The sequence below is a fragment of the Cylas formicarius genome, unplaced genomic scaffold, assembly GCF_029955315.1.
Source record: "Cylas formicarius isolate icCylForm1 unplaced genomic scaffold, icCylForm1.1 PGA_scaffold_7__23_contigs__length_41026272, whole genome shotgun sequence".
Classification (NCBI taxonomy): domain Eukaryota; kingdom Metazoa; phylum Arthropoda; class Insecta; order Coleoptera; family Brentidae; genus Cylas; species Cylas formicarius.
The window spans coordinates 23,297,703-23,310,100 of NW_026844352.1; the positions used below are offsets into that span (position 1 = coordinate 23,297,703).

General features: G+C 34.7%; 2 protein-coding genes across 2 annotated transcripts; one reads left to right on the plus strand and one right to left on the minus strand.

Moving 5' to 3' along the window:
* The first annotated feature begins 2,579 nt into the window (after positions 1–2,579).
* LOC132705591 (uncharacterized) lies at positions 2,580–7,299 on the plus strand. Its single transcript, XM_060676269.1, has 3 exons — positions 2,580–2,800; positions 6,257–6,437; positions 7,123–7,299. Exons 1-3 carry the CDS (start codon positions 2,609–2,611, stop codon positions 7,284–7,286), a joined length of 537 nt encoding a protein of 178 aa, XP_060532252.1. The 5' UTR covers positions 2,580–2,608; the 3' UTR covers positions 7,287–7,299.
* A 3,175-nt stretch (positions 7,300–10,474) lies between these two features.
* LOC132705090 (uncharacterized) lies at positions 10,475–11,965 on the minus strand. Its single transcript, XM_060675521.1, has 3 exons — positions 11,926–11,965; positions 11,681–11,797; positions 10,475–11,628 (listed from the first exon to the last, which is right to left on the minus strand). Exons 1-3 carry the CDS (start codon positions 11,963–11,965, stop codon positions 10,487–10,489), a joined length of 1,299 nt encoding a protein of 432 aa, XP_060531504.1. The 3' UTR covers positions 10,475–10,486.
* Between the last annotated feature and the right edge of the window lie 433 nt (positions 11,966–12,398).

Consider the following 12,398-nt stretch of genomic DNA (forward strand, 5'->3'; position numbering starts at 1 on the left):
CAATTACATTTAAGTTTGGTGACTGGGCTGGTGTTTTAATAATATTTGGGCAGTTATAAAACGACCAACTGCTGACCCGAACTGACGTTTGCTTTGGATCATTATTATAGAACCGATAATTGTTACCAATATTTAGTTTTTGAACACTAGCAACCAAATGCTGTCTTAATGTATCCAAATACACATATTGGTTCATATTTACTTCAATGAAATGTATATTACCTACTCCTGCAGATGACCTACAGTCCCATAACATCACTCCACCTCCACCGTGCTTTCTCCATACTGATATTTTTTCATCGGATTCAAATAAGTTTATTTTGGTCTCATCGGCAAATATTACTAAATTCCAGAAGTTCAAATCGTTATCAATATGCTCTCTAGCGAATGCCAATCTCACGAGTCTATTTCTTCGGCCAATGAAAGGCTTATTTCTGGCAGTTCGACCATGTAAATTATTTTTTGCAGGATTATTCGAATTGTTTCGGGGTTTGAATAATTCGATAGCGCTTTTACAATCCATCTTTGGATTTGGAGCTAACCTTGACTTATTCTCGATCCTATTTTCGTTACAGTAACGCTGAATGACATGCTGAATAGTTGACGGACATTTACTTACCATTTTGGCTGTATCCATTTCTGTGATGAGTAATAATTAAATTTATCTTAGAAATTGTAGTCCGACGACCCATTCTTTAAAAAACTCGTTTTACTGAACGAAAACGTGTTTTAAAATGTCAAACTAAACAAAAAACAATTGCAGTAGTAATTAAAAGCTTTAGTAAATTTCAAACTGATTCAATTTTTGATGAATAAATAATGAAGACGTTTCATTCTAGTTATATTAATCAATGTGTTTTTCGTTCAAAAGTTACGCCTCTAACTAAAGTTACTAAAACGCTAATAAATATTAATAAAATTTTAGGACCTGTAATCCTTATTTTGGACGTAGAATATGCTGTTATAATTACGCCCACTAATTTCGGGACACTCTGTGCTCCTAATGATTTGGATTGTCAACTTTTAACATTATTATCAATCCAATTCCAAAATTATAATTTAAAATTCTGTATAATTCAATATTGATATAGATTTGGAATATACCTACCCAGAGTAATAAAAAAATATTTCCGCGTGCAAACCAAGTCAATCAGTATCTCTTTTTTCTTCATTTACAAAAGAAACAATTTTTTATCGAAATACGTATAAGAAGTCGCATTTGATTTTTAAAATTTCTCGAGGCGTTAAACTTGGCTGTAACAATACAGTATACTATCCAAAATTTCTCAAACAGGTGTAAAAAATGTGATGAAGAAATGCGAAAAAAAATCAAGAAAATCATTTTCAACCCAGTTTTAGACGCGCCATGGGTCCCCAAACGAGTAATTAAGGAAGCGAAACATTTGGATGACTTTGTACTAAATCTGACCAAAGACGGAAGTAGTGCTCAAGATTTAACGCTTCCTAAGAAAATTGTATGTATATTTTGATAACTGATTTAAACATACCTTTGTTGGTAATAGAGGAGACGAAATCAGTATTTTAATTAATATCCTATATACAATCATATTAACTTGATATTTTCAATTCTTACAATATTCTTGCATATTTTATGTCAGATTTTTTCGACAATTTTGTCCCCCTTTCAAGTATGTATGTTTTGACTTTGTTTCCGATGGTAAATAACTTTGCAGTTCAATTTAAAATGTCATTTTCTTTTGTAAATTTAATTTTTATATTAAATATAATATAGAAATTTAAAATTAGGGAGTTGGTACTTACCTCATAGAATTCCCAGAGAAATAGGTAGTTTTTTAACTTGTTCTTTCATTGAATTTTGCGTTTCATTCGAAAAGATTTTTTTATTTCCGTTGTAGTTTTTTGGTTTGTTGTGAAGGAAAATATTTTCCTTGATGGTGGGTTCATTTTAAGAAAAAAACATTTATCTAAGTATATCCTAAACGCCTTAATTTTGGGGTACAGGGTGGTATAGTTTTCGGGAAAACTTTTTTGATATTATCTAAAAAACGAATGCAGATATCTTTCTGGGATGTGGTAAATGCATTCTGAGCTTCAGGAGGAATTTTTAAGTGCATAGTATTTTTTTTTATGTCTACCAGTGGCGTCGGTCCGCGATTTGTCTCGCGTATTTTATAAGAAAAAAATTTCTCTGACATTCTTTTCAGATGAATGTTGGATTTTTATCAGATGCACTGCACTGACTACTAATTTTTGAAGATAAAGTGTAGTTGGATTAAATTAAAGCTGACAACCGTTATTGCCCTCGTCCTGGCAGCACCCTGTATCCCAAAAGTTGGAACCAGTATCTAACCAACACTGTATGGATTAGAAAGACTTATGCACCTACTATTTCGTCTTTAAATATATATGTATACTTATGTTTATAGCGGCTTCTCTCAGACCACAGATAAGTGCTGGTAACTGCATGACTAAAAAATCAACGGGTATATATATATCGCTGTTTTTTGTTAAACTGTGCCTTTTTTCTACCATTTTTAAATTATGACCTCTATGTTTATAGAACAGAAATTACACCCACATCCCGATAAGACCAAACAAAAGCACCGTAACGAAAATTTACACGGATATGCTAGCTCCAAAATATCCGGAGTTTACCAGAACCCAAATTCGCAGTGCCCTGATGCTGGCGGACAACAATTTGGATGAAACACGAATACTTCTGGACTTGAAAATGAGATTCGATTTTATTAAGGATAACACCGTTTTGCAGTTAAATACGACGGTGTCAGAAAAACCACAAGAAGCTTGTAATTATACTGTAAGTACTTACTGGTTAAAGTCTGTTCATAGATATAAGAAAGTGACTAACGGATACGAATTAAGGAAAGACCCGGGCAAGATGTAAGAATGAAATATGGCCGAACAGGTCCGAACTTTGCTTAGAATTTAATTATTTGGAGTCTTGTTAGGAAAGATACTAAACAATATTTATTTATTTATGTATGTATTAATGTTTAAATCTAAAATAAAATTACAAATTATTTTTATTACCTACTTAAATTATTTAAAATTATTCACATAATATATCAGTATCACTATCGCTATCATCGCCTGTTCTAATTATTATTTGTTCCGTATTATTTGCAATATGGATATACCATTTTTCTGCTTTTTCTATATGTTTAACAGAATTTGCCTAACTTTGTGGAAGGACGTTAAAAACTTCGGTTTCTATAAGTTTGAGGATATTAGAGTTAACACGGGGAAAAACATTGTTGGTGTCAAACATGTTCAAGATTCCATTAAAACTTGCCTTTTGTCAATTTTTTAAAATCTAAAATCCATGTGTTGAATACACTTGCATAAGGTAGTTCTGCCACATTTAACACCTGATATTATTGTATATTTATTTTTATTGTTTGCTAACATTCTGCACTCAACGTGTTGGTCCGATAGGAGTTCCACTTTTTTAATTTTAAATATTTCAAGCTACAAATGGTTTTTATTACATTGGAGCCCCTATATACATGGTGTCCCACCAGGACCTTCATCAATCTGTTTTAGAAAAACTATAAGTAGCAAATATTTGAAAATTTGCAATTAAACTAATGTTTCGATTTTGCCACATTTTTGCTACTTATAATTTTTCCAATAACAGATCGATCAAATTTCCTGGTAGGACATGCTGTATATATACAGACGTTTGTAACAATTTAATTTAATTTAATAGCTACGTTTCGTATCCCCTAGCAAGCCATTCAACAATTGTATGTTTTGGCCAAGACGAGTCATAGTGGAGTCAGTATAAAATTTTATTATTTTTATTACATATTTCTTTAATAAGGCAATGGAAGATCCCTAAGTCTATAGTAAACAGAATAGGACAGCAATTAGAGTAACCTACCTTCAACCTATATGTAAGTTTATTGCATTTACAAGGGTTTCTATTTTATTATTATGGTATAGTAAAGTGTTATATAGTGTTCTTTTCATATAATTATTGTCATTACTGACGTTTTATGACAAATTTTCTCATACTTGAAGAACGTAGGTACTCTTGTACTTTATTGAGACTCTGACTTATGTTCTTCTTCTAAATTTGTAGTAAAACAGTGAGAAAAAAAGTAGTTCATATAACTTTATTATTGAAAGGTATATCGATATATATGATGGCACCACTACTTTAAAAATTTATTTTTTGTTTTAAAATGTGTTTCCTTTTTTTATTAAAAATCTCTACAGGAACTTGTGAAAAGTATAAAGTATATAATAATATAAATATATACTATGGTATATTCAGATAATAATTGCGTCGAATTTTAAAACCTATTCACTAACATCGATCAAGAAAAATCAAAATGTAAGTGTAATTAATAAACTTAAATAACCTCCTGAGATATAAACATGGATAAATTGAAAAATAACATCGTTTGTTGAAACTTTTTTCCCTTTTTGCGGTTGTTTTTCGATCTAGATTGAGCGTCAGTCAGTTTTGTTTGTTTCGAGTTTGGCAATCATATGACTTGGCCGCTACATATGGGAAATTTTTTTTGTGTATTGGATTTGTATGCACCATTAGACCCTGCCCATTAACAGTAACATAAAAGTACAGTTTGGAACGAACGGAATAACAGCACATAATAAAATTTCCCATATACATATGAAATTATATTCAGGGTGTTCGGAAACTTGGATTCAGGGTTCTGCGTGCTACAATAATGGTAACAAAAAATCGAAATCGTAATATTTTATTTATTTATACTGATATTGCAAAAAGGAACAGATTGCTATAAGCAGAATCACAAATCCTTAAAAATTACTCTTGTTTCAAGTCGATGAGTGTTATCGTTTAGCCACAAATCGACTTTTTTATTCTCGGACCCAATACCCCGCATTTCTAATTTGCAGAAAGGTGATGCCGGATATCGCGATATGCATTTCTGTTACGGAAAGGCAAGTGGAAATGCAGGCCAGCAGGTTAATGCAGGCGATGTGCACTTAGTTTTCCAAAACAGTATGCTAAAAATTAAAGTTAATGCAACATGTTTAATTTAAGTAACATAAATTCATTTAATATTTTCGAAAATAAAAAAATATTAATATCAATCGGGAATTAATTGATTAATTAATTAATTATACAACGCTAATAACAATTCATTTTGAAAATGCGCACCTTTCATTTCTAAAAATTTTCTTATACATGCTATAGAACACGAAAAAATATCTAAAAATAACCTATTTCTTACGATTTTGCAACCGTTTATTATTTTCTGTCGTAGATCGTTGATATCTGTTATAGGTGTTTCATACACTAAAGACTAAAGTTTTCCCAAAAAAAGAAGTCCATCGGATTAAGGTTTGGTGAGCGAGGCGGTCAAGCTAGAGGTCCGCCCCAACCTATTCATGGATGTTCAAATGCCTTTTTTAAATACTTTCGTACAGCCAATGTAACATGGGGTGGAGCGGCATCTTGTATTAACCACATGTTTTGTCTCCAAGCAAGGGTACCTCTTCCAGCAAAGGTGATAGTTCTTCTGGGAGAAATTGCAATTACATTTCCCCATTAAGCGATTATCCCCTATAATCCTTGCCTATACATTTAAAGAAAGCCATGTGGTTCTTTTATACCTTGGTCTCGCTTTATTCATATTATCAGGTTTGAATGTGTGTATGTGTGTATATTGATGAATGTCTTAGCAGATGGATAAGGATGGATGTATGGCATAAGGCTCGATATAAAGCCGTCGCGCTTGTTCTGCATTCCCATTTGCTCTTCCGTAGCAAAAATGCATATGTATTTGAATATTCCTGATGGGGCCATCACAGTAGCAGTTGGACAATAAGCTCTTTTAATAGAAACCAATTTTTAACGGATTGTGACAATAACTTTTTCAAATTTCATTAAGTCCTGTTAGGTAAAATCACATTTACAGGTAAAATTTGTGGCTAAACGAGAACACTCATCGACTTAAAACAATCTGCTCTATTTTGCAATATCAGTCTAAATAAATAAATAAAAAAAGTAGCTAAGACTTATTCAGTTAACAATTAACCGTTAAAAATAAAATTAAAAAAAATATCATTATTTTGCCGCCTTGAGTCTTTCCTCCAAGTTTCCGAGCATTTTGATATAAAGGACAGGACTCTTCCATAAGAGTAACTTCTAAAATTGCGTTTTTGGAGACTAAAGGTTGCTCTTAATCGATTAATGACGCGGTTTTTATTAGATAATACTCCAGAAAATTGCATTCCATAATATATGTTTTGTTCGCAGAAACGAAATCTAACTGCTTCCATACCGGATTTGTCTCACACATGTGAATCAGACCGACCGTCTTCGTCGACACAAAGTTATGTTGCACCTTTGGGCACATTTCCTCATCTGGAGGGCGTACGCGCAACTGTCAGCCTTCCCGACTCACCGCACCCCCAGCACCAATCGCGTTCTGCAACTGGTGAGTATTAATTATTTCATTTCTGATTACGGTGCGTGGATAGGAAACTGCGTTCACAGCCTCCGATTCATTATTATCTTGGTCCTCCCTGTCCTAGAAGCTGGTTAGCGCAGCTAAATTGAGTTTCCATATGCCCTCGTCGGCCATGATCGATATGGAGGTACCTTCTTAGGATTTACCAGCGTCCATAGTCAGCTCTGACTGACACCATGAGTCCACCATTGGGCGTGAGGTCTAGAGGCTCCTACAGTTAGGACTCTCCTCTGTCTCAGTCTCGACAGACTGACCCACCTCAGAAAGAACTGTTTCCCAATCAATCACAAGCTGGACTATAGCTGCGTGTCGGATATCCACGAGACATCAGGATATTTTATCCTGTACTGTCCTTTGTAGGGATGACCACTCTGTATAATGAAAGTCGAAAGCGTAAGGTAGCCCCAATCCTGTTTCTCCTCATAGAGAGAACATCTTGTTTCCTGTCCAAGACAGATAGGTCACTTGTCGATGCTCCTTAGTCCCCCGCTTTCAGTCTCGAGGTGAGAGCGAATCTCAGCCAGTTAGTAGAGATTCGTTCAACAAGGTACACTTGTATTGTACATTCACATTCACAACACATTCTGGAATGTAACTAGAAGATTTATGGCAGGGACAAAAAGCGAATGAGTGTTTTTGCTGTATTTTGCAGTATACGATTTTGACGACTTAGACATTCAGGCTATTCCACATTGGAGATCTGTGAGAAGTAGTGCAAGACTTGGCAAGTACAGAAGTCTAAGGCCTAGGGTCAAAAACAAGGTTGGAGTTTTAATTTTAAAAGAGACGTCAGGATACAAATCCTCTTTACTTTAACTTTGTAACCGATCTCGACAATATTCCAGAATGCCAGTTTGATTTATTTTTAATTGTTTTTCCATTACTTGGAGTTTTCCTTTATTTTGATTGCTCCACTATGTTACGTTTAACATGAATTTTCAAAAATGTGGAACTGTTTCGAAAGATTTTGGGTTAAGATAACAGATTACTAATAGACGTTTTGTTGAATGTGATATTAGAATTTTGTTTTAATTGTCAGTGTTTGTTTTTTTCAATAAAGTTTATCCGTACCTTTTGTTGTCTGTTTTATAAAAAATAGTTGCGGATTCTTCAAACTTCAAAAATTAGATTTGGAACAAGCGTATGTTCAGCATGTTCCACATAAAACTGCCCACTATATTATCTGGAGATCTAGCGCCGTTAGAGAAAAAACTTTAATGGAAAGGTTTTATAGTTTGTAGAATTATTTTAAAATTTATTAGATGCATTTTAATTCTTGTTCCAAATTTGACTTAACTTACCTATTTAAACTATAGTCGAATTTTACGTAGTATTAAAAATATTTGAGGTTATGTGACCGTTTGTGCAAAATCAAGGCATTCTTTAACGAGCTATATAAATTGCTCAACTCTTTTTGAATGTTCAAAAAACAAGTGTACTGATATTAAAATTCTCACAAAACAAAAAAGATCTTTCTGAGAATGTCTGGTCGCGCGGGGAGGCCGTTGAAATAAAAAAGCACGCTAAATTTTTAGGACTAGAGCTCGACGAAACCCTATCTTGGGAAACTCAATGAAAATTTTTTGACTGGAAAGTGCACGATAAATGTCTACTATGCTCACATATATTCGAGATTACTCTGTGGAAATTCAAGTCATGCGACATCTGTTTTGAAATCCCAACAAAAAGTCCTAAAGTGTATTGCTGGATAGTTCGTGCAGGATCCTCTTCTGGGAGTTTAAAATACTGCCTTTAGCGCCAGAGCTAAAGAGCACTAGTAATGTAAACATTTTTAAATCTAAACTAAAGTTTTTCCTCCTAGAAAACTGTTTTTATAATTTAAACGAATATTTTACTTATTAACGTTTGTCATCACTCTATTGTTGTGCTCTGGCATATTTTTATTTTATAAATTTTTAATGTAATTTTCTGCCTCATTTGCATGATCTATTTTGACCGACTTGACGGAATCCAAAATACGCTGATTGTATTCAAATATGTGGGATAATAAAGATATTATTATTGTTATACTTAGCTCCAAAAAGTACGCTCTAAACGCATATGCAAGATCTGCCGTGAAATATAGCTTCGCGATTATCTCCTGGGCCAGAAGGGAACCCCACCAGGCCTAGAAGTGAGTTTCGACGGTCCAGGACGTACCATCCAAAATCCTCAGTGGAAAGGTTTCATCTTCCTAGAAACTTAGGTGAGAGAGGTGTAATTTTTTAGGCCTGGTACCTTTAAATGCGAAATGAAAGGGGACCCTGAGAAAGTATTTCCATAACAAATTCACGATAACCCCCCAAATAGAGCGGTAGCGTTGGCAGATAAAAAGGACACACCGTTGCAGTGTAGCTACATTGAAGATTTATTTAATGACGATACAGATCGTTGTCTACTAATCACGCATCATTCCCTCCGACTGGTTCTAATCTACATCCAAATGTTAGACCAACGGTGCAGATGAAACATGAAAGAGCCTTGAGACTAATACAAATAGATACAAATAAACTCATCAGCAGTTGCGGAATATAAACAGGAAACCGGACATACAATTTTATTCGATAAAACTAAAATTGTTTTATGTAATCAATTCTTCACCAACGAAGAATCCGAGAGTCATTAGAAATCTACAATCTAACCTAACAATTTTAACCGCGACTCAGGTCTCCAATATGGGAATCAGTCATCCGAGACTCTGTTTATGTCCCTCATTTAGCTCCCGCCCTCTCAAACAATATAAATGCAGGTACAGAGTAAAATGCGAGCCAGTTTCAGTCAAGCTCTGAAGAAGCCAACAGGATGATTGGCGAAACGTTAGCTACTTCGACTAAATAAAAACCGACGCAAGAGGAATTCAGAATTTTTATAAAAAGTACGATTGCATTCTATTACACAGCTACTCAAATAGAATTTTGAATACTGCATTAGAAAATTTCTTTCAAGGAATTTCCATTAAGTTACTTAGCGTACTAGAAGTACTTAACATAATGACTTGAGGTCATGTTCACGATCAAAAAGCAAAAATTAGAGTACTTCTCAAATTAATATTAGAAGGAAAAATCGAAGGCAAAAGCGGACCCGGTCGTCGAAGAAGGTATGGTAAGGCGAAGCACTTGAAGATGAAGAAGAGAACTTAAAGCGCACAGAGAGGCAGTAGCATTCCAACGCAGTCGGAAAAGTTTCTGCACTGATAATGGAAATATGTAGCACCTATCGATAGCAGTGCCTCCATTGGGAGATCAAATGGATAGGGGCGATAGGGTAGGAAAAATAATGCATCACTAACGGGCATGGTTAATGTGAAACTGTACTGGAACCAAAAAATTCTGACAGTCTGATCTAGTCCTCACAGCCGAAGCATAGTTGTGTCATTTTGGATTTTGGTAAGGTGAGTGATTAAGGAGTAAAATAATAATCTAATTTATTAAATAAATAGCAAAACTGTCAAATCAATGCAAAACTCATTAATTGCACCACAATGTTTTTTCCACAAATCCTTGCAATTTTTCATTAAATTACGATTTTCTACGAAACTGTTAAATTTAGGTATAGGAGATGCACGAAATAACAGGTAGTTGTCCTTGGCATGCAGTTACTTCATAGCTTTATTAAAAAAAATTTTTTTTAGTTTTAATCTTCTCCTGAAGATGCCAAATTAGTTGGCGAAACCCGGGTCGAGTACGTAAAATTGAGTTTCGGTTTGTGGTAAAACGCGTTATTGTATGTTAGTGCAGTGCCGAAGGTTCCAGTCAAGAGTTTGATAAATATATTTGAAAGCTATACTTCCAATAACTAAATAAACTAATTTTAATGCGGCTATAGCAAATTCGGAACCTCCTGTATATATGAAACTACTGTATTTTAAAATATACCAACAAACTAGCATATTTATGTGTTAGATTTGGAGATAGCATACTGGATAGTTTTGTGTGGACACCATGTTCTATATGCTATGGTCGACTGAGAATTGAGTAATCGCCAACTTCTTCTGAAGTGAAAAAGTGAATTTATTTTTAAATCAACACGGAGTGGACATTTAAATTAGGCGCGCTATTCACGACTTTTGTAAAATCGGCAACTGTGCAGGCGTAAATATAGCCCAGTGTCACATTCCGTTGGTTTCTGCTGAGATTCGAACTAAACCAAGTAATTTTCGCCGACACATCAGGACAAATAATACTGTTGGATAAACTGGTTTCGTAAGGATTATTTAAACCAATTACGACTATCCCCTGTTTGGTTTTGGGGTTATAAATTACTTTCCAAAATAGTTCGGGTATAGGCATCACGTGTCCGCTATTGATGTCTAAATATAAACCCACGTTGCGACCGTGTGTTTCGTGAGGAAGTGAGGTGGTGCCGTAGACCCCCGTGTATATTTCAAGATCATCCCCTAAACGAGACGCGTAATTCCGTACACTAATTTCGACTTCGTTCCAGTTTCCACCGTTAAAAGATGCCCATTGAGGTGCGGCATTGACGTAGTTAAATGTTGCTAATTGCTCGAATGCATAAACAAAATCGCCTTTGGCGGCCAAATGACCTCGGTTTACAAATAAATCTCCTCTGCGCTCTACATATTTTTCAGAAGAGGGCGATAATCCAACCAACGTGTTAATAGCATTTCTGATACTGTCTCTGCGATATAATTCAGCAATATTTCTCGAGGTCGTGTAAAATCCAGTGTCGCGGAAGAAAGGATTAGCCACCGTGCTGTCCCTATAAGCGATGGTACCTTTCAGAGTGTAATGGGAGTAAACTGGAGTTAAGTTGACGTTATCGAAACAAACTCTTATTTGCGTCACAAACCAATCTCCACCTAAGTCGTATCCGATTTCTAGTTCTTGGTTTCCCTGCGCGCATTTTCTTTGGGTATACCTAACGGTTTCTTGGGGCTCTTGGAGGCATTTTACGGACCTGAAATACATTTGCTCATTATTCATTTCGAATAATTCGTCGGAGATGCATTTGGCACTAATCGTGCTAGACTCGGTGATCCCATTTACGACAACTCTGTTTCTCGGACAAGATATGGTTATCCGTTCTGATTGGTTAATTGCTGCCGAATAACTTCTGGGATCCGGATATATTATTTCATTTGCCCCGTTGAGCACCAGCGGCGCAGGTTTTAATTGCAACGGGTTAATTCTACATTCTACAGGGAAGAAACAGATATGCTACTCTGTTATTTTACCTTTTGGATCTACCTGAGCGAACGAATCCAACTGAGAATAAATTTAACCATATCAGGATCGACCATACGAGTAAAATGGCACGCAAAATTTTGAAGACGAAAATTTGTGTCAGAGGATGATAAATGAATGCTGTCACTTATTTCTGACATCCGAATTGCTAGGTATAATTATTTTAGTTATGTGATAATATAGTATAGTGCTGTTGGCGCAAATACTAACCTTCCTTGTTTATTACTTAGTTTATAAAACCTGAGTACCTATCAATTCTTTGTGAAACGTTTTCGTTACTTTATACATCGCACAAAAAACTCACTATTATTAGTATTAGTTCGGTAAAAATGACTTAACTTACAGTGATTTTTTAAAATTTTTCTTTATATTTAATATGCAAAATTCAGGTTGTGAAATGGTAATTTTAACATGGAATATTTATATTTCAAATCGCGTAGTACTTTTTATTGATTGATGTAAATAGTTCAAAGGAACTTTGTGAGATTCCAACAACATTTCTGTTATTCTTTGCGTGCGTTTGACACATATGGCTATTAGTGACCTTACTACGATAAAAATTGATATTTACGCCTCTACATTTGACCCAATAACCTGCACTGCGCTACATTTTCTTTCTAAAGAGAGATTTTCACACACTTAACTCGTCTTGCCAGAATATTTAACGCAATAAATGAATATTTTGAGAAAATGCTGTATCCAAATTTATTGACGATATTTC